Below are 21,391 nucleotides of genomic sequence, written 5' to 3'. Positions count from 1 at the left end.
GGCAGCGCTAGCGCAACTTCCTGGGAGACGGGGGCCTGGGGCGGGGCCCAGCCCGGAGGGCGTGGCCGAGCCCGAGTGGGCGGGGGCAGGGTACCAGGGCGCAGGCGCAGATAACGGGCTTGGCGGCGCGGGGGCCGTTTCGGGGACGCGGACGTGGTGCGTGCGCGCGGCCTTCGGGGCGCTGGGCTGCGGCCTGGGCTGTGGGGGCTGGGGCGGAGAGCGCGGGGCGCGGTCATGGGGGCAGCGAGCCTTGGCAATGCTGCCCGCGGCTCGTCACGCGGTCGTGCGGGCCTTGCGCGCGCCCGAGGGCCCCTCGAGGACGAGCCTGGGGGAAGGGACGTGAGCCCCGCTGCCCTGCGGCGGCCACACCGGGACCAGTCTGAGCCCTGCTGTGTGACCTGCGGGGCTGGGATGTAGTCGTGGCTGGCACTTGCCCTGTGCACAACCCTGGAGGTGGGGCGTCCAGCCGAGCCCCCGGGCTCTGAGCGAGCGTCCGGCCGAGCCCTCGGGCTGCTCCTCCCGGTCTGACTGGAGGCTGGTGCCGCCGCGGCCCCCGCATTTCACCTTCTCCCGAGACCCCCGGTGGGCGCGGGCGGGTGTCCCCGCCTGTGGTACAACAAAGCGCCGCGGTGGGGCGACGCAGCACGTGCGGGCCTCAGCCCCCCGCTTCGCTCCGAAGGAGGCGGCGTGAGCGCTGAGCTGGAACCCGCAGTGCTCCGCGAGCGCCCTGGACCTTGGCCGAGGGCCGTGGGTGCTGTGCCTGGCGCCTCCCCGGCCTGCGCCTTTCCAGACTCGCATCCGCTTCCTCCCTCTCCTAGGACAGGAGGATGGTGCCCTGCCTGGCGTCCCGCTGGCCCGCGCGGCTCCTCCGGGCCTCTCCACCATGCTGGCTGGCAGCCCGCGTGCGCGGGACCCCCCGGGAGCGGAGCCCGCGTCCCCGCAGCCCTCACGAGGCGGGCAGGGGCTGCTGCTCCGCCTCGGGCGCCCCTGAGGTGACGCTGACCCCCCAGCGCTACGCCGTGCAGCGGCTGCCGTTCTCGGCGGTGTCTGAGCAGGACCTGGCCGCCTTTGAACGCATCGTCCCAGGCAGGGTGGTCACAGACCCAGACGAGCTGCAGGCTTTCAACGTGGACTGGCTGAGGATGGTCCGAGGTGAAGGGGTCTGCTGGGACCGGAGTAGTGGGTGGGAGAGGGCCTGGAGTCCCGTGAGCGCGCCTGCAGATGCGCTGGGGCCGGGTGGCAGTGTTCTGAGCATGGGACCTGCAGGTGTGACATCCGCTCCAGCGAGGGGGCGTGCGACAGCTTCGCTCCTGTTAGCTGGTGGCCTTGAGCACGGGTTTCAAGCAGCAGTTTATTCTCTCAGTCCTGGAGGCCAAAAGCCTGAAATCAGGGAGGGGCCTTCCTGACCCTTCCAGCCTTAGCTGGGCACAGGCATTCCTGGGCTTGAGGTCAGTCACTCCTCTCTCCATTTCCACATGCCTCCCCTTCTCCATCTCTCTCACAAGGGCTCCGGTCCTGATCCAGGATGACCTCCTCTCCAGAGCCTTAACTTGCAACCGTATAACCCTTTTCCAAAATGGACACATTCTCAGTTCTGGGGCTCAGGAGGTGGTTGTACCTCTTGGGGGCCCCTATAGCTCACTAGGGTAGGATGCAAGGTTGGGAGTGGCTGCCACCGTCCCCTCTCTCCCACAGTCTCCCCACTGGCACACGAGTCTGCACACACCAGGTATTTCTCAGCTCTCAGGTCCCACAATCCCTCTTAGGGATGACAGTGCCCCACGTCCTCTCTGAAGTGATTGGGAGATATTATAACCCAGCTGCTGCACAGTTTAAAAAGTCAGCTTGGTGTTCTTGCTGTGGTAGTGAGAGAGAGAAGAGGAGCAGTCGCTAACAGTTTACTACAAAATGGCGCAGGCCCGGCGGTTGAGCTGGCTCAGCTACTGTGGGGAGCAGGGTGCACCACAGTCTGCAAGGTCTTTGGAAACTGTGGCTCCAGACACACAATCTGAAACACAGTGCTTGTAAAAGTGGCACAAAGTCCCGAGCAAGCTGAACTGGGCTCTAGGCTTGGATGTTGGGACCAGGGCCCCTGGGAGTCACCGGGCTGTTCTCACTGTGCAGGGGTGCCTACCCCACCCTGCACACTAAGCCAGGGCCTGGGGTGATGCTGGCCTCGTGGGAGCCCATTGCTGGGCATGGAGCCCATGGGTTATGTGCTTGTTCTTGGAGGCCAGGGCAATAGATGTCCGCCCAGGCTCAGGTAGGCCCCAGTCCTTGCTCAGTGTTGCTGCCTGGGTGGCTCTAGGCAGACACAACTTAGTGCCCACCCCTTCAAGGTGAAGATGGGTCCAGTCAGGGATGCTGAGCTGAGGATGGTGGAGGAGGGCGTGGGCTCTGTGCTCCCAGCCGGCCCAGAGGCTATGTGGCTGCTGTCTGGTGGGCAAGAGGCCTCTCCCTGGGTTTCCAGGAGTTGGGAGGGAGCTATGATTAGGTCCCACTGAACCTCTGACCTGCCTAGGCAGGGACTGGCCATTCCCCAGACTCCTCCCTGAGGCTCCCGTCTGTGGGCAGTATCTTTGCAGGAGAGCTGTGTGCTCTACGTGTGCCTGTGTGACGGGGCCTCCTGCCCTTGCTGCCACCCTGAGCCTGGTGAGGGCTCAGCCTAGTGTCTGCTCAAGAGTTGAAGGTTGAGGCCCCTGTCGGATTTAGTTGAAATGCACCTTTATGTGGGGTGGGAGACTTAGCTAGTCTCAGAGGGAGACATAGTAACTGCATCGAGAAGCTTGGCAGACATGGGCTCACTGGCATCCTAGTCAACCCCACCACTACTGAGTGGGAAGACGGGGCATCTCCAGTGCCAGTTGGTCAGTGCACAGCTGCCCCCAGGGCCCAGGCACCAACTACCAAATGCTGTGTCCTGCTGGCCAGGGCACTTTTTTTTTTTTTTTTTTACAGGCAGAGTGGACAGTGAGAGAGAGAGACAGAGAGAAAGGTCTTCCTTTGCCGTTGGTTCACCCTCCAATGGCCGCCGTGGCCGGCGTGCTGTGGCCGGCACACTGTGCTGATCCGAAGCCAGGAGCCAGGTACTTCTCCTGGTCTCCCATGGGGTGCAGGGCCCAAGCACTTGGGCCATCCTCCACTGCACTCCCTGGCCACAGCAGAGAGCTGGCCTGGAAGAGGGGCAACCGGAACAGAATCCGGCGCCCTGACTGGGACTAGAACCTGGTGTGCCAGCGCCGCAAGGTGGAGGATTCGCCTATTGAGCTGTGGCGCCGGCCTTTTTTTTTTTTTTTTTTTTTTTTAAGATTTGTATTTATTTGAGGCCTTTTTTTTTTCTTTTTTTTAAGATTTGTGCCTTGCGGCGCCGGCACACCGGGTTCTAGTCCCAGTCGGGGTGCCAGATTCTTTCCTGGTTGCTCCTCTTCCAGGCCAGCTCTCTGCTGTGGCCTGGGAAGGCAGTGGAGGATGGCCCAAGTGCTTGGGCCCTGCACCCCATGGGAGACCAGGAGGAGCACCTGGCTCCTGGCTTCGGATCAGCACGGTGCGCTGGCTGCAGCGCGCCGGCCTCAGCAGCCATTGGGGGGTGAACCAACGGCAAAGGAAGACCTTTCTCTCTGTCTCTCTCTCTCACTATCCACTCTGCCTGTCAAAAAAATAAATAAATAAAATAAAAAAATAAATAAAAGATTTGTATTTATTTGAAAGGCATAGTTACAGAGAAAGAGAGGGAGAGACAGAGATCTTTCACTGGCTGGTTCACTCCCCCAGATGGCCACAACAGCTAGGGCTGGGTCAGACCAAAGCCTGGAGCCAAGAGCTTCTTCTGGGTCTCCCACATGTATTCAGGAACCCAAGCACTTGGGCCATCTGCTGCTTTCCCGGGCGCATCAACAGGGAGCTGGCTTGGAAGTGGAACAGCCGGGATTGGAACCAGTGCCCATGTAGGATGCTGGAGTCAAAGGTGTGGCTTTACCCCCTACGCCACAACACCAGCCCTGGGGACCTGGTCCATCCGATGGTTCACTCCCTGGGGACCTGGTCCATCCAGTGGTTCACTCCCCAATTGGCTGCAGTGGCTGGAGCTGCACCGACCTGAAGCCAGGAGCCAGGAGCCTCCTCCGGGTCTCCCACGTGGGTGCAGGGGCCCAAGCACTTGGGCCATCTTGCACTGCTTTCCCAGACCATAGAAGAGAGCTGGATCAGAAGAGGAGCAGCCAGGACTAGAACCGGCGCCCATATGGGATGCTGGCGCTTCAGGCCAGGGTGTTAACCCACTGTGCCACAGGGTCGGCCCCAGGGACCTGGTTTTGACGTCTCACTCTTGCACTTGGGTGTTTGTGGGCCTGTTGCTAACGAGGACTTTTCCTGTCAGGCAGCAGCAAGGTGCTGCTGAGGCCGCGGACGACAGAGGAGGTGTCCCGCATCCTCAGGTAACGGGAGTCATGGGACCTGCCCTACTGCCGTGTCTGTGTCCTCTGTAGGTGCTGTCCCCTCAAAGCCTGTCGTGACAGCACTGAGGGCTGGGGACCGAGGGCTGGGGACCAACGCCTGAGGAGCAGTGGGGGCAGTGGGGTTTGTGGGTCCTTCCCTCAGAGTTGGGGCCTCATTCCTGACTTGGGGAAGGTGTCAGGTTCTGTCTCCTTGTGCACAACTTTATTTTATTTAGAAATTATTTATTTCTGTTTAGTTGAAAGTAGGGAAAGCAACAGAGACAGAGCGTTTCCATCCTCAGGCTCACTCCCTGAACGCCCACGACAGTCAGAGCTGAACCATGCGAAACCAGGAGCCTGGAACTCCACCCGCGTCTCCCACATGGGTGGCAGGGACTCGAGCTGCCTCCCAGGGCATGCAAGCAGGAGCTAGAGTCAGGGTGGAGCTGGGCGTAGGACCAGGCACTTTGAGATGGGATGTACGTGTTCCAAGAGGCGTCTTGGCTGCTGCACCAACCCCTGTCCTGACCTTGTGCAGTTCTGAGCCAGGCATCTGGCCTCCCTCAGCACCCCTTGTCGAGGTGTGGACAGGGGCAGCTGGGCGGGTGGCGGGAAGACCAATAAAGGAAATTAGGTTTTGGGGGACAGCACAACCCTGTGGGAGTCCCCTGAGGGTAGTGGTGTGGGAGTGCAGGCGAGGGCCTGACGCCTTCTGCATACGTCTAGGCACTGCCACGAGAGGAACCTGGCTGTGAACCCACAGGGGGGCAACACGGGCATGGTGGGGGGCAGTGTCCCCGTCTTTGATGAGGTCATCCTGTCCACTGCCCTCATGAACCAGATCATCAGTTTCCACGGCGTGTCTGGTGAGTCCGCATGCCCCAGACGTGCTGGGAGCGATGGAGAGGAGGGGCTGGGGGCAGCGCCACCACGGCCTGCTGACTCTTCATGGCCCTGGTGCCCCTCCTGGAGGTGCACGAGGTCCTGTATGTGACCCGGCCTCTGCCTCGGGGCAGGCTCCCCACTGCTGTGGTTGGGGCCCCTGGCTACCACCCACCCGAGGCCGGAGTGTCCAGACATTGAGACAGTGCCTGGGGTTGGGGGCAGAACCGCCCAGTTGAGAGCTGCCGCTTCATAGCGGTCTTCTCTGTTCTGTGTGTGCATGCACTCGTGTGTTCTTTATTTCTGCCTCACCAGTTTTTCTTCTCCCTCAGCATAGCTGTAGCAGTAACTTCAGGCCTGGTGTTTTGCCCTGGGGCAGGGTGACAGAGAACACCTCTTTCCCTTGGCCGTGGCTGTGTGGCACGACGTTTCTTCTGGGTGGTTTGCAGGCAGGGCAGGTTCTTGCTCAGATGGGCCCTGGTGGCCGTGGCTGCTCCCGCAGGGATCCTGGTGTGCCAGGCGGGCTGCGTCCTGGAGGAGCTGAGCCAGTACGTGGAGGCTCGAGACTTCATCATGCCACTGGACTTGGGAGCCAAGGGCAGCTGCCACATCGGGGGGAATGTGGCAACCAACGCAGGCGGCCTGCGGTTTCTGCGTTACGGCTCGCTGCGTGGGACCGTGCTGGGCCTGGAAGTGGTGAGCAGAGGCGCTAGTTGTGAGCAGAGCCTGCACCGGAGGGTCCTGGCTTCAGTCCCGGGGTGATCTCGGTGCCTGAGGCCACCTGGTGGGAGAGCCCCTCGGGACGTGTGGGTTGGGCACACCGCTGTACTCAGGCGGCCTGCTCTGGCTTCCCAGGACAAGGGGACACTTTGGCACACAGTGACACTGCCTGAGCCAGGTCCACTGGAAACACCCAGGGCCTACTCTGCAGAATCGCACCATTGCCAGCTCCCTGACCCCTCACCAGCCCTCAGTGCCACCTCTCAGTTTCTTGTTTATTTGATTTGATTGATTTCCTTTCTTTTTTTAAAAGATTTATTTATTTATTTGAAAGGAAGATTACAGAGAGAGAGGGAGAGACAGAAAAAGAGATCTTCCATCTGCTGGATGGCCACAATGCCCAGGGCAGGGCCAGGCTGAAGCCAGGAGCCAGGAGCCTCATCCAGGTCTCCCACGTGGGTGGAGGGGCCCTAAGGCTTGGGGCATCCTTTGCTGCTTTCCCAGGAGCATTAACAAGGAGTTGGATCAAGAGTGGAGCAGCTGGGCTTGAACTGGCGCCCATATGAGATTCCTGTGTTGCAGGTGGCAGCCTAACCTGCTATGCCACAGTGTCAGTCCTAACGTCTCACGGTTTCTAAAGGGCAGAGCCCCTGTCTCGTTTGCTCAAGTGGACAGAGGAGATAGAAGCCAGGTTGCACCAGTGCTGTTTCCGAGCCGCTGCTGATCTGTTGTTAACTGCTCCGTCAGTAAGCCCAGCTGCAGGATGCAGACAGCTTGCAGCGCGGGAGCAGGGCCCTCTGTGCGTGGGGCCAGAGGGGGGGGATCCTGGGGCACTGAGGTTCTCTGATGTCTTCCCCTCCCGCCCCGTGTACCCCTGCCTCCCCCCAAGGTGTCTTCTATGAGCCCTCCCAGGTATGCCCCTGCAACCCTCCCCCACACTCAGGTGTGCTCCCTACTTCTGCTGGCTTTTCTGGAGCAGCTGGCCAGGTCCTGGTTGGGTGGATGTGTGTGGGGGTGTCAGGGAGAGGGGTCTTGAAGTTCTTTCTTTAGCCTTTTTGGGCAACTTCAGGCTGGCTCCACTCCTGGGCCTACTCCATCCTGAACCAACGTAGGGGTGGGGGCTTGTGGTGGGCCCTTCCTTCGGGAGCCCTGAGAGGTGAGAGTGGACACAGCTGGTCTCCTCTGGGGCAGCCTGCCCATGCACAGAGCCAGTGACTCCCCTGCCAGGTGCTGGTGGACGGCACTGTCCTGGACTGCCTGACCACCCTGAGGAAGGACAACACGGGCTACGACCTGAAGCAGCTCTTCATTGGGTCAGAAGGCACGCTGGGGGTCATCACCACTGTGTCCATCTTGTGTCCACCCAAGCCCAAGGCTGTGAATGTGGCATTCCTGGGTAGGTTCCTCCAGCTTGTCGGTGTGGGGGTGTAGCTGCTCTGACAGCGAGGCTGGGGCCTGCTTCTCTGGGCCTTTTCGCTGTTGATGTGGAGGAGGGGTGGAAACGCTGGCTGAGACACATCGATTGCCTCCCTTGGGGCCCTGGCAGTGGGCAACCATTGGTCACTTTCCTGGGGGGTGGACGGCCATTGGTCACTGTCACTGCTCCCCATGGCTGCTGAGTTCACCCGCCCACATTAGGTCTGCATTTTCTTTGCAGGGGAGTCTGGGGCTGTGGGCAGGGCTCTGGGTCCCATTGTCCTTTCCTGGGCATCATCTGACACACTGGCCCTTTGCAGGCTGCCCAGGCTTTGCTGAGGTCTTGCAGACCCTCAGCACCTGCAGGGGGATGCTGGGCGAGATCCTGTCTGCCTTCGAGTTCATGGATGCTCAGTGCATGAAGCTGGTTGGGCAGCACCTTGGCCTGGCCAGCCCGGTACGAGGTAGGAACCCCTGCAGCCCCTGCTCCTTCGTGTGTATGTCAGACACATGGACCCTCTCAGAGGTTCTGGGGGGCAGTTCCTGGGCAGTGGGAGGGTCCCTGGGAGGATGGAGGACCCTGGTGCCACACAGGGAGGCTGCTGGCCCTGGTAAAGCTGCCCCTATGGCAACCTTGTGGTTACTCAAGTCCCCTGGCGTGGCAGAGAGAGAAAGGAACTGGGCTGAAATATTATGGGAGAGTCTCCCTTGCGTTCCAAATCTTTTTATTATCATGTTTTACTTCTGTAATGGGAGAAAGAGCCAATAATATTCTGAAAACCTGTTCTGTGTGACCCAGGGGAGTGTCTCCACATCTGCACGGAAAACCGCCAGTCTGGAAAACACTTGTGTTTTCTCTTTCTTTCTTTCTTTTTTTTTTTTAAAGATTTATTTATTTATTTGAAAGTCAGAGTTATACAGAGAGATAGGCAGGCAGAGAGAGGGGGTGAGAGAGAGGTCTTCCATCTGATGGTGCACTCCCCAGTTGGCTGCAGTGGCTGGAGCTGTGCTGATCCGAAGCCAGGAGCCAGGAGCTTCTGGGTCTCCCACGTGGGTGCAGGGGCCCAAGGACTTGAGCCATCTTCTGCTGCTTTCCCAGGCCACAGCAGAGAGCTGGATTGGAAGTGGAGCAGCCGGGACTTGAACCGGCACCCATATGGGATGCTGGTGCTTCAGGCCAGGGTGCCACAGCGCCGGCCCCTTGTGTTCTCTCTTTTAGGATGCACTTGTTAGATTTTTCTAAAAGAAACCTTAATGTAATGTTCAGAGACAGGACAGTGCCACTCTATAAATTCTCATTTATTGACTGAAGTAAATGTAAAAAATTCACAGTAGCTTTAAGAAATGCAAGTTTAAAATTTTCCTCAATGGGTAGTGCATATTTCCATTTTTTTCAAATTCAAAAAATAGACCCTTGTGATAGAGAGCATGACTTTTCATAGCCAGTGTTTGGGGCCATCGCAGCCTATACCCTTGTCTGGCGGCCTCTGCCATGGCCCTGGGGTCTGCTGGGAGAGAAGCCCCAGAGGCCCAGCTGCTGGCCACACCTGTCCTGGGCACCAGCAGTGAAAGTGAGGGTGGAGGGAGGGGCTTTTTGGAGTCACCCTCAAGACTGTTGAGTGTTTTCTTGGAAATGTGATTTCTCTTGCAATTGAAGACTTACTATTTTTTTAAAGATTTACTTATTTATTTCAAAGGCAGAGTGACAGAGAGGGAGAGACACAGAAAGAGGAGAGATATCTTCGTTTATTCTCCTAATGGCCACAGCATCCAGGGCTGGGCTAGGCTGAATGCAGGAGTCCATCTGAGTCTCCCACGTGGGTGGCAGGGGCCCAGCCTGCCTCCCAGGCACATTAGCAGGGAGCTAGATTGGAAGCAGAGGAGCTGGGACTGACTGGCACTGTGCCATGGGGTGTGGCGTCCCCCACTGTGTCGCAGCCCCAGCCCCAGAAGACTTACTCTGGAACCCTCAGAGAGGCACCTACCCTGTGGGCACCTGGACCTCTGTTGGCAGCTCTGCTTCCACCCCTGGCCGCCTAACCACTGCTCGTCCACCTTTCCCACTCCTCCCAGACAGTCCATTCTACGTCTTGGTCGAGACCGCCGGCTCCGGTGCAGGACACGATGCCGAGAAGCTGGGCCACTTCCTGGAACACGTGCTGGGCTCCGGCCTGGTGACTGACGGAACCATGGCCACTGACCAGAGGAAGGCCCAGGTGCTCTGGGCTGCATGGCCCCTTCTTTCTTCTCGTTCTTCGGCCTCACCTGGGTGTTGGCAAATGTGAACGGTGTGTGCGTCGGCTACGTGGGCTGAGAGGACCCAGCTCCTTGGGAAGGAAGACGTGCTCTCAGCGTTGAGATAATTTCCTTCAGTATCTAAAAGCTCTTACCTTCCACATCCCCAATCCCCAGCTGTAGGGAGCGGATCTGCATGGCTGGCACTGAGCCTGCAGCGCAGCCCAGGTCAGCACAGCTCCCGCAGACCTGTGTGGAGGAGGGGGAGGCAGAGGACTGCAAGGGTGTGGGTCGGTGGTCAGGAGCCATGTGAGCCTTGGGGGGAATGTTTCTTAAAGATTTATGTGTTTGTTTCAAAGTCAGAGTTACAAAGAGGGAGAAGCAGAGGCAGAGAGAGAGCAACCTTCCATGTGCTGCTTTACTTCCCAGACGGCCACAATGGCTAGAGCTGGGCAGATCCGAAGCCAGGAGCCTGGATCTTCATCTGGGTCTCCCACGTGGGTGCAGGGGCCTAAGCACGTGGGCCATTTTTCTGCTGCTTTTTCAGGGAACTAGATTGGAAGTGGAGCAGCTGGGACTTGACCCAGCACCCCTGTGGGAAGCTGGCACTGCAGGAGGCAGCTTAACCTGCTGCGCCACAATGCCAGCCTGGAATTTATTTTTTAGATTTATTTATTTGAAAGGCAGAGTAGGGGCCGGCGCCGTGGCTCAGTTGGTTAATCCTCTGCCTGCGGCGCTGGCATCCCATGTGGGCACTGGGTTCTAGTCCTGGTTGCTCCTCTTCCAGTCCAGCTCTCTGCTGTGGCCCAGGAAGGCAGTGGAGGATGGCCCAAGTGCTTGGGTGCCTGCACCCATGTGGGAGACCAGGAGGAAGCACCTGGCTCCTGGCTTCAGATCAGCACAGCACCGGCCGTAGTGGCCATTTGTGGGGTGAACCAACAGAAGGAAGACCTTTGTCTCTCTCTCTCTCTCACTCACTCACTGTCTAACTCTGTCATATAAAAAAATAAAAAGAGTGGTGAAAACGTAGATAATTAAAAAAAGGCAGAGTTACAGAGAGAGAGAGAGAGAGGAAGACAGAGAGAGATCTTCCATCTGCTGGTTCATTCCCCATATAACCACAATGGCCAGAGCTGGGCTAGGCCAATGCCAGGACCCTGGAGCTTCATCTGGGGTCTCCCACATGAGTGCAGGGGTCCAAGTACTTGGGCCATCTTCAAATGCTTTCACAGGCCATAGCAGAGAGCTGAATTGGAAGTAGAGCAGCCAGGACCCGAACTAGTGCCCATATGGGATGCCAGCATCCAGGTGGTGGCTTTACCATCTACATCACAGTGCCAGTCTCTGGGGGAGAAGTTTCTAGCTGAGAAGGCACTGACCTTCACAGGAGGCCAAAATGGACAGCCATCGGTTGCCTTCCCTGGAGCATGGGCAGTGGGCAGCTACCGGTCACCTTTTTGGTGTGGGTAGTGGGCAGCCTCTACTCTCGGGGATTCCTGTCTTATTCTGTCTGCAGTGTGTACAGTGGCCACTAGGGGGTAGGAGGCAGCAGGGGAGTGTGTGTGTGTGCGTGCGTGTGTGTGTGTGTGTGTGTGTGTGTGTAGCTGAAGGCTTTGTCTGGCTTGGTGCCTCGGCTTCTGGTTCACTGACTGTTTTCCTTCTTTGTTATTGAATCTTTTTCTTTGGAACTCACTTTTGTGTTGGTAGCAGTCACAAACATTGCCTTGTGCTAGGGCTTTTTCTGCACGCCTGCCCTGCTGAGGGGCATTTGCCTGCCTCAGCCATCGTGTGAGCAGCGGCTTCCTGTCTCAGCTTCTCCCACCATCCTCTGTTGCTGGGACCTCGCTGCTATGGGTGACGGTGACTGCTCCCCAAGGCCAGGGTGTTGGCTGAGTCCAGGCTGTGTCCTGGTGTCTCCCTGGAGCTGGCATGGGAAATGCCACAGGGGACGGGGTGTAAGTGTCACTGTCCACCAACTGAGAGGCCCTTGTGTGCTCTGGCTCTCCTTTCGGTCAGCTCTGTTGCAGTCACCAACAGTGCCAGACCCCTGTGGCCACGAGAGCAAAGGCTTAGGGCTTCGTCTGTTCTCTTGGCACGTGGCGAGCCGGCCTGCCAGGCTGGTGAGGACCTCCTTGAGCAGACGCGGTGCCTGCTGAGTGGGGAGGGGGGCAGTGGTGTGGTGGCCCTGTGGGAAGCTGTGCTCCTCTGCGCAGTGTGCCATTCCCTGGAGGCCACCTCCGTGGTCCTGGTCCAAAGTTAACACCCAGAGCTGGCTCGCAGCACAGGAGACAGCCGGGCAGCGTCTGCTCCCCGCTTCCCTCGCGGCTGTGTTTGAGGGCCTGCTGCTCTGGCTGGCATCATCTCTGAGCCCCAGCCCTGGGAGCTCCCCAAGGAGGCCCTGGAGGCCGTGAGTGCTGGGACCTGTGAGCTACGTGCCTGAGTGCTGAGTACTTGGTTCTCTTCTGCAAGAGGGTGAAACCCAGCGTTGGTCATGTGTGGCGCTCCCTGCATTTGATCCATGTGCACGGCTATGTGGAGACAGTTGCTACCTGGCGGGGGGGGGGGGCTCTGCTGAGAGAAGTCCTGTGCCCTCGTGAGGTTGGTTGTGGGTGGGCTTTTCTGTGGACGCTTGGGGTAGAAGATGGACTGTGCCTGAGTCTGCGGACTTCACGTGTGTGCTATGTTCAGAGACCCACCTACCCCACCCTGGAGTGTGTGGACTTCACGTGTGTGCTATGTTCAGAGACCCACCTACCCCACCCTGGAGTGTGTAGACCTCATGCATGTGCTGTGTTGGGGCTCATGCCCACCTACCCCGCCCTGGAGTATGTGGACTTCATGTGTGCACTGTGCTCAGAGACCCACCTATCCCGCCCTGGAGTGTGTGGACCTCATGCGTGTGCTATGTTGGGGCTCAGGCCCACACAGGGTCACCTCTGCGATGTGACCCTGGTGGGGCTGACACTGCCTGTCCTTCTTCCACCAGTTCATTCTGTCACCAAATAGATGCTGGGTGTCTCTGCACCCTGGGGACCAGGTGGGCTGCCAGTGGGTGACAGCAATGACCGTGCTTGGCAGGCTCATCAAACCTCAGGAGTCCGAGTGTGCCTTGGGAGCACAGTGGCAGGGAGGGCCTGGCGGATGTCCTAACGGGGCGTTTGGACAGGCAGGCTGGCGGTGGAGGCGGGCTCCGTGGACACTGGGTGCCGGTGTGCAAAGGCCCTGAGGGCTGTGTCCCTGTGTGTTCTGGAACCTTCCAGAATGACTGAAGGTTGGGCTGGAGGGTGAGCAGATGTGGAGGCCACTGGGAGGAGTAGAAGGGGTGGCTCTGTGTGGTGCCATGGCGATAGGAGCCCTCAGTGGCCACTGACCCAACCTGCTGCAAAGGCTAAAGAGAGAGCTGGGGACATTGGGTCCTGTGTGGGAGAATCACTGTTCATTTCCTAGGTGTGAGTGTGGCACTATGGGTGTGTTAAGAACAAAAAAAGGGGACTTTTCTGGGATCTTGCAGGAATTTCACTGTGAGGTTCCTCAGCTGATGGGGTCTCTGGAGGGCTGACACAAAGGTTGAGGGCAGAGTGGCCTGTGGCCTGAGAGATTTCTACAGTGAGGAGCCAGAGCCAAGAAGAACCAGGCTAACTGCAGAGCCATGCCCCACCAGCGCCTTCCACACCCTGGCCCTGGCTGTTCTGCGAGGCCACCGGGGAGGCGGGGTCCAGGGCGCCGTGTTCTGACTGTCTCATTCTCTCCTCACTGTAGACACTCTGGGCTCTGAGAGAGAGGATTACAGAAGCGCTCAGCTGCGATGGCTACGTGTACAAGTACGACCTCTCGCTGCCCGTGGAGCGGCTCTACGACATTGTGATTGACGTGCGTGCCCGGCTTGGTCCAAACGCCAAGAATGTGGTGGGCTACGGCCACCTGGGTGAGTGAGCACAGAGCCCACAGGATGCCCCTGGCCACAGCAGGGCTGGGAGAAGAGCCCCACACAGGGTAGTTCTGGTGCGGCGTGAACAGCAGAGCACGCCACCCGGCTGGTGGGTGTCCCGGGAGCTTCGTGGGGATGCAGAGGTGAGGGTGCTGGCCCTCGAAGCCCAGAGCCAGGCTTGGGACAGGAAGTGACATGGCCGTGGCCCCTGTGTGCATGCTCAGAGCAGGCTTGGGACAGGAAGTGACGTGGTCATGGCTGTGTGTGCACAGAGCCAGGCTTGGGACAGGAAGTGACAAGGACATGGCCCTCGTGTGCACAGAGCCCAGCTTGAGACAGGAAGTGATGTGGCCGTGGCTGTTGTGTGCACAGAGCCAGGCTTGGGACACGAAGTGACGTGGCCGTGGCTCTCAAGTACAGAAAGAGCCAGGCTCAGGGACAGTGAGTGCTGTGGCCAATGTTGCCAAGGCTTGGGAGGACACTTTTGGGAGATTGACAGATGGCAGATGGTAGCTTCATTATAAAAATGAAGGAAAGAATTGGCTTGGAAACAAGACCCCCGAGAGAGGAGTGACAGTGGCCTGGTCTGTGGCTTGGGCAGGACTGAGGGCTGGAAGCCAGTCCCACTGTGGCAGCACAGCTTTTGTGACTTTGGAGTGTTGTGCCTCAGGGCAGCTGCGTTACATGGTTAAAGGTCACTCACCCTGTGCCAGGAAGAACACTCGTGTGAGGGCGTGACTGGGACGCCATCCCTGTGCCCTCGGAGCAGGATGAGGATTCTTAAACCCACAGAGAAGGCAAAAGTCCTAACGGAAGACTGAGAACTCCGATGACACCAAAAGTTACTTCTTCTTTTTTTTTTTTAATGATCTATTTGAAAGGTAGAGTTACAGAGAGGCAGAGAGAGAGGGGGAGAGAGAGAGATCTTCCATCCACTGGTTCACTCCCCAAATGACCACATGAGCTGGAGCTGAGCCAATGTGAAGCCAGGAGCCAAGAGCTTCTTCCAGGTCTCCCACGAGGGTGCGGGGGCCCAAGGACTTGGGCCATCTTCCACTGCTTTCCCAGGCCACAGCAGAGAGCTGGATCGGAAGTGGAGCAGCCTGGACTCAAACTGGCACCCATATGGGATGCCAGTGCTGCAGGTAGATGCTTAACCCACTATGCCACAGTGGCAGCCCCACAGTATAATTTTTTTTAAAAATATTGATTTATTTTACTTGAAAGAATTACAGAGAGAGTGAGGAGAGAGGAGAGAGGAGAGAGAGAGAGAGAGAGAGAGATCTTCCATCTGCTGGTTCACTCCCCAGTTGGCCACAGTGCCGGAGCTGCGCTGATCTGAAGCCAGGAGCCAGGAGCTTCTTCCGGGTCTCCTACGTGGGTGCAGGGGCCCAAGGGCTTGGGCCATCTTCTACTGCTTTCCCAGGCCATAACAGAGAGCTGGATTGGAAGTGGAGCAGCTGGGTCTTGAACCGGTGCCCATATGGAATGCTGGCGCTTCAGGCCAGGGTGTTAACCCACTGCGCCACAGTGCCAGCCCCCACCCCCAGTATAATTTTTTTAATAGTTGTAGGACTATTTAAATTTTCCCTGTCTTATGAACTGGCTTTGGTACATTTTTTTCCTAAAGTTTGTCAGTTCTACAACTTTTAATTTATCGACACAATGTGTCTTATAATTTTTCATTTTCTTTGCATCTCCCATTTGTAGGGATGGCCCCTTTTAATTAAATTCCTGATTCTGTTTCTTTGTTCTTTTTCTTTTTAAGATTTATTTATTTATTTGAAAGCAAGAGTTACACAGAGAGAGGAGAGGCAGAGAGAGAGAGGTCTTCCATCTGATGGTTCACTCCCCAATTGGCCGCAACGGCCGGAGCTGTGCCGATCAGAAGCCAGGTGCCAGGAGATTCTTCTGGGTCTCCCACGTGGGTGTAGGGGCCCAAGGACTTGCGCATCTTCTACTGCTTTCCCAGGTCATAGCAGAGAGCTGGATTGTAAGTGGAGCAGCCAGTTCTCGAACTGGTGCCCATATGGGATGTTGGTGCTTTAGGCCAGGGTGTTAACCCACTGTGCCACAGCGCTGGCCCCTGTTTCTTTGATTTTTTTTCTCACTCTTGGTCACATTTTCCAGGTGTTTATCAATTTTACAATCTTTTCAAAGACCAGTGCTTTTTTTTAAAAGATTTTTTTTTATTTATTTGAAAGAGTTATACAGAGGAGAGGGAGAGGGAGAGGGGAGAGGGGAGAAGGGGAGAGGGGAGAGGGGAGAGGGGAGAGGGGAGAGGGGAGAGGGGAGAGGGGAGAGGGGAGAGGGGAGAGGGGAGAGGAGAGTCTTCCATCTACCGGTTTACTTCCCAATTGTCTGCAACGGCCAGAGCTACGCCGATCTGAAGCTAGGAATCAGGAGCTTCTTCCGGGTCTCCCATGTGGGTACAGGGGCCCAAGGACTTGGGCTATCCTCCTCTGTTTTCCCAGGCCAGAGCAGAGAGCTGGATTGAAAGTGGAGCAGCCGGGACTCAAACTGGTGCCCGTATGGGATGCTAACACCGCAGGCGGCAGCTTTACCTGCTAAGCCATAGCGCCGGCCCCCTTTTTTTTTTTTTTTTTTTTTTTTTTTTTTTTTTTAAGATTTATTTACTTACTTAAAAGACAGAGTTACAGAGAGAGGAGGAGGCAGAGAGAGAGAGAGATCTTCCATCTGCTGGGTCATTCCCTGAATGACTGCAATGGCTAGGGGTGGGGCGGAAGGAAGCCAGGAGCCAGGAGCTTCCTCCAGGTCTCCCACGTGGGTGCAGGGGCCCAAGCACTTGGGCCATCTTCCGCTGCTTTCAGAGGAGCATTAGCAGGCAGCTGGATTGGAAATGGAGCAGCCGGGTCTTGAACTGGTGCCCACAAGGATGCCGATGTTGCAAGCGGAGGCTACTGCGCCACAATGCAGGTCTTCCAGTGCTTGGTTTTGTTGGTCCTTTCTGTTGTATGTGTGTTTAATTTCTGTTTCATTATTTTCTTTAACATTTTTAGGTTTATTCTTTTTTATTTAAAAAATTATTTATTTGAAAGGCAAATTTACAGAGAGAGAGGGAGAGACAAAGAGAATGATTCTCTATCTGCTGGTTCGCTCTGCAGATGGTTGCATTATTTCCAATTCATGCGTTCCTCTTTCTCTAACTAGGACCTTCTGTCCGATGTATCTCTCACCTAATTTCTCTCCCTTTACCCAGCGGGGAGTGGTCCTGTTCTTTGGTGCTGGTCTCAGAACATGCTCCCGGCACAGGAGGTGTGGGAACTGTGAAGGTGACTCAGCTGAGTTCCCGTTGGTCAGACGCTCATCTGGATGTGGCTGTGACGATTCTTCTTAAAGAGTTGTTTGTTTGAAAGGCAGAGTGACAGAGAAAGTAATGTGGAGAGCAAGCGAGAGAGAGAGAGAGAGAGACTGGTTGATTGATTTTGCGTCTTTTGGTTCATTCCTCAGATGACAGCAGCCAGGGCTGGGCCAGGCTGACGCAGGAGCCTGGCGCTCCATCCTGGTCTCCCATGTGGGTGGCATCTTCCACTGCCTTCCCAGGTGCATTAGCAGGGAGCTGGCTTGGAAGTAGAGGAGCTGGGACTTGAACTGATGTCCCAGTGAGGGATCCAGTGTTGCAAGCACCAAAACACCAGCCCCAGTGTGGGGTATTTTTAGGGGTGACTTTCGCTGGCAGTCAGCTGACTTTGAGCAAGGCTTATGGTCCCTGATGTGTTGGGCCTCGCCCCATCAGTGAAGGCTGTGGCAGCTCAGAGGATTCTGCCCTTGGCCTCCAGCGGCAGCATCTCCCACCTGTTGTGCTATCCCCAGGTCTGAACTGGCTGCCACAGTCCCGGGAGCCTCTGCGTCACAGCCAGTGGTTGGTCTTTCTCTGCCTGTCTCTGCAGCTCTAGCTGTGTCGTGCCCATCCTGTTGGTTCTCCCTCTCTGGTGACCCCTGCCTGACCAGTACACAAAGCAAGGGCCACAGGCCTGTGACCGTGTCTGTCCCTGGGCTGGTCCCTGCTGTGGGCTGTACCTTAGCTCTGCCTGTTGTTCAGGCACCTACAACCATCACCATCTTCTGCTGGACGTACAGCAGCTGCCTGAACCCCAGCCTGGGGGTTTCCTAGTGTGGAAGGTGGTGGCCCCATGCTCAGATTTTGCTGTCTGAAAATGTCCTTATTCTTACAAAGCTCTTGTTGTTTTAAAGATGCATTTGATTATTTATTTGAAAGGTAGAGTTACAGAGAGAGGGAGAGACAGGAGAGAGATCTTCCATTTGCTGGGACACTCCCTAAATGGCCACAACATCCAGGGCTGTGCCAGGTTGAAGCCAGGAGCCTGAAACTCCATCTGGGAGTCCCACGTGGGTGACAGGGGTCGAAGCAGTTGCACCAGCATCTGCTGCTTTCCCAGGCGCATTGCAAGTGGAGCAGCTGGGACTTGACCTGGAATACGGGTTTAACTGACCTGGAATACGGGTTTAACTGACATGGGATCTGGGTTTAGCTCACGTGGGATCCGGGTTTAGCTCACGTGGGATCCGGGTTTAACTCATGTGGGATCCGGGTTTAACTCACGTGGGATCCAGGTTTAACTGACATGGGATCCAGGTTTAACTGACATGGGATCCGGGTTTAACTCACGTGGGATCTGGGTTTAACTGACGTGGGATCCGGGTTTAACTCACGTGGAATCCAGGTTTAACTGACATGGGATCCGGGTTAAACTCACGTGGGATCTGGGTTTAACTGACGTGGGATCCGGGTTTAACTCACGTGGGATCCAGGTGTAACTGACATGGGATCCGGGTTTAACTGACATGGGATCCGGGTTTAACTCACGCTGGATACGGGTTTAACTCACGTGGGATCCGGGTTTAACTCACGTGGGATACGGGTTTAACTGACATGGGATCCGGGTTTAACTGACATGGGATCCGGGTTTAACTCACGTGGGATCTGGGTTTAGCTCATGTGGGATATGGTTTAACTGACATGGGATCCGGGTTTAACTCACGTGGGATCTGGGTTTAGCTCACGTGGGATATGGGTTTAACTGACGTGGGATATGGGTTTAACTCACGTGGGATACGGGTTTAAGCCTCAGTACAATGATGCAAGCCCTGCCACAAGCATTTTTCCCCAGCGATTTCAACAGTGCCAGCCTCCACTCTGCCCCCCGCTGGTGGCCTGGGGAAGGGTGTCCACTTTCACCTGCAGCTCCCTCTGCTCTGTGGCTGGGGCTCCCGGCCTCTGGCCTGCTGTCATCAGCTGACTCTGTGGTGCTAGGAGATTTTGTTTGATTTGCCCTCAGTCCACTAATGTCTGTTTGCTCTGTGCCTGCTCAGTGATTCTACATGTCAGTGATGTTATCTTTCAAGAATATTGATTTAGATATTAAAAAAGTTTGCATGGCCAGTTTTTAATATTGTATTATCTCTTTTGTATTTTTTAATCTCATTTCCTTAAATGTAGAACACCTTTGCCTTCAAAAGCCTTCCTGGGCTTGTTTCTCGTGTGTGGAACTTTCAGCCTCAGCTTGCGCTTTGGTGTTTTTGCCTGTGTGCACTGTTTGAGGCTCGGCTGGCAGTGGTTTGCTGGTCCAGGGGCTGGCCTGCAGCCCTCTTTAACCCTATCACTCTCAGCCCAGTGTCCTTGGGACCCACGGAGGCAGGGGGAAGTCCTTGGGTGCAGCCTGTTTGGGCCACGTGGTGGCCATGGATGGCAGGATAGTCCTCAGAATGCGTCTCCTTCCACAGCCCCTCCACCCTGGGATGAACAGGGATCCCTGCAGTGTCCTAGCCTGGATCAGAGGCCCTCGGGAAGGCAGCATTGCCCCTTAGGTTTGCTCTTTTTGTTTTTTAAATAAATTATTTATTTAGTTGAAAGGCAGAGTTACAGAGTGGCAGAGGTACTTGGGCCATCTTCTGCTGCCTTCCCAGGTGCATTAGCGAGGAGCCGGGTCGGACATGAAGCAGCTGGGACTTGAACCAGCGCCCATATGTGATGCTTGTGTCACAGGTAGCAGCTTTAGCTGCTGCACCACGCTGGCCTGGGTTTGCTCTTATGGGGAGGAAACGTAGTTCTCTTAGCTGGGACAGCCCCAGTCCCAAAAGAACAGGAGGCCAAGGACAGGCGCACCTCTTGGGCGGCTGCCTGAGAGCTGGGGGCTCCCACAAAGGTGGCAGTGACTCGGAGAAGTGCATCTTCAGACCCCGCTCTCTGGGCGGCTACAGCCTGACAGTCGAAGGCAGACTGGGCTGGGCATCGCAGCTGTGACCGGGGTCTGGGTTTGCCTTTGGTGACCAGCCTTTGTCCCTCCTGGTAGATGGGGTGGGGGCGGGACATGGACAGGGAGAGCCTAGGGCTTCGTGTCTGCTTCTCATCCTAGAGTCTGCTCCCTGTCCCTGCTCTGGCTTCGGGGGCCCTCCCTGCAAGCTCCATCTGTGCAACCCCTCGGGCTGTGCGCTCTTGCTTGGGATGGGCGAGGTCCTCGCTCTGCCCAGCTGTGTGGCCTTGCTGACTCCGCGGAGCTGCGGAAATCTGCCCCCCGAACGCGGCTCCCAGGCCCCTGTGCCTGCAGTTGTCTGCGGCCACTTCGTCTCTGCCACGTCCTCACCCTCTCCCCACCCCTGGCCAGGCTGGCCCTGCCCTGACTCTCCACAGGCTGGAGTCCAGCTGGCTCTCGTGGGTCCCTGAGAGAGGCGGTGCTTGTGGGGTGTGAGCCAGGGCCTTGGGGCCTCAGCTCGGGGGCCAGGGCCAGAGAGGAGGTGGCTGGGGGGCCTGAGTTTCTTCGTGGTGGGCGCTGGCCAGGTGGTCCTGGAGGTGTCCACGGGGTGGAGATGCTTTGGAGAGTCTTCAGTGTGGTACATCTCAGGCTGCAGGTCAGGACAGAGGCACTGGGAGGTGAGAACTGTGGGCCAATCGCCTTGGAGGTGGCCGTGTGGCTGGAGGGAGCTCAAAGGGGCAGTGGGGAGGTTGGTTTGGGAGGGAAGGCAGGGGCAGCAAAGCGTCTGGTGGTGATGGGGGGTCACAGTCACCGGTGGCACGCCTGTCACCCAGGGCCTGATTGCCCAGACCATGGGGAGGGGCACAGCCCCCTTCCAGAAGAGGGGCCTGCTGGGGGTCTCGGGTCCCACCCAGCCTGACGCGTGTGTCCTTGCCCCTCAGGAGATGGCAACCTGCACCTCAACGTGACGGCAGAGGCCTTCAGTGCCTCGCTCCTGAGCTCCCTGGAGCCCTACGTGTACGCGTGGACGGCTGAGCAGAGGGGCAGCGTGAGCGCCGAGCATGGCCTGGGCTTCAAGAAGAAGGACGTCCTCGGCTACAGCAAGCCGCCCGCCGCTGTGCAGCTGATGCGGCAGCTTAAGGCCCTGCTGGACCCCAAGGGCATCCTGAACCCCTACAAGGTGCTGCCCACCCAGGCCTGATGGGAGCCCCTGCCCTGCTGCCAGGAGTTGGAGGGGCCTAGGATCCTGGCTCTCTCCGAGGGCTGCTGTGCCATCCCGAGAGGCTTCCCCGGTACCCCGGTCCTGCCTTCTGGACAGGCCAAGTGGGTGGGCAGCCGTCTGCCCTGTGTGCCCACCAGGATGTTGGCCACACCGCCTCAGGCGTCCTCGCTGGCTGCCCTGTCCACTGTGGCCCCTGGGCAATCTGAGAGGATGAACGTGCGCTTTCTCTTTCTGGCTCTTACGAATTTCCAGTAAAAATGTGAATTGACCACAGTGTTCTCGCTGCCGTCACTAGAAAAGTTGTCTTGTGATGGCCAGG

General features: G+C 57.2%; 1 protein-coding gene across 3 annotated transcripts; it reads left to right on the top strand.

The window, feature by feature from the left end:
* Window positions 1-50: 50 nt before the first annotated feature.
* On the top strand, window positions 51-21,341 carry D2HGDH (D-2-hydroxyglutarate dehydrogenase). Of its 3 annotated transcripts, none has more exons than XM_002723724.5 (10): window positions 51-156; window positions 819-1,152; window positions 4,376-4,433; window positions 5,160-5,299; window positions 5,818-6,011; window positions 7,263-7,431; window positions 7,772-7,915; window positions 9,525-9,667; window positions 13,446-13,611; window positions 20,792-21,341. In XM_002723724.5, the coding sequence occupies exons 2-10, from the start codon at window positions 828-830 to the stop codon at window positions 21,049-21,051; spliced, it is 1,599 nt and encodes a 532-aa protein (XP_002723770.1). In that variant the 5' UTR covers window positions 51-156; window positions 819-827; the 3' UTR covers window positions 21,052-21,341. The 3 variants fall into 3 exon arrangements, with proteins under 3 accessions (XP_002723770.1, XP_089184895.1, XP_051685353.1); XM_051829393.3 differs by having other exon boundaries at window positions 86-156; window positions 824-1,152; XM_089328769.1 differs by lacking the exon at window positions 819-1,152 and having other exon boundaries at window positions 79-156.
* The last annotated feature ends 50 nt before the right edge of the window (window positions 21,342-21,391 follow it).

The sequence above is a fragment of the Oryctolagus cuniculus genome, chromosome 3 (genome assembly GCF_051225735.1).
Source record: "Oryctolagus cuniculus isolate XC-2025 breed Fujian yellow rabbit chromosome 3, ASM5122573v1, whole genome shotgun sequence".
In the NCBI taxonomy this organism is placed as follows: domain Eukaryota; kingdom Metazoa; phylum Chordata; class Mammalia; order Lagomorpha; family Leporidae; genus Oryctolagus; species Oryctolagus cuniculus.
Note: the sequence above shows the minus strand (reverse complement) of the source record. Positions and strands in the feature narration are given on the sequence as shown.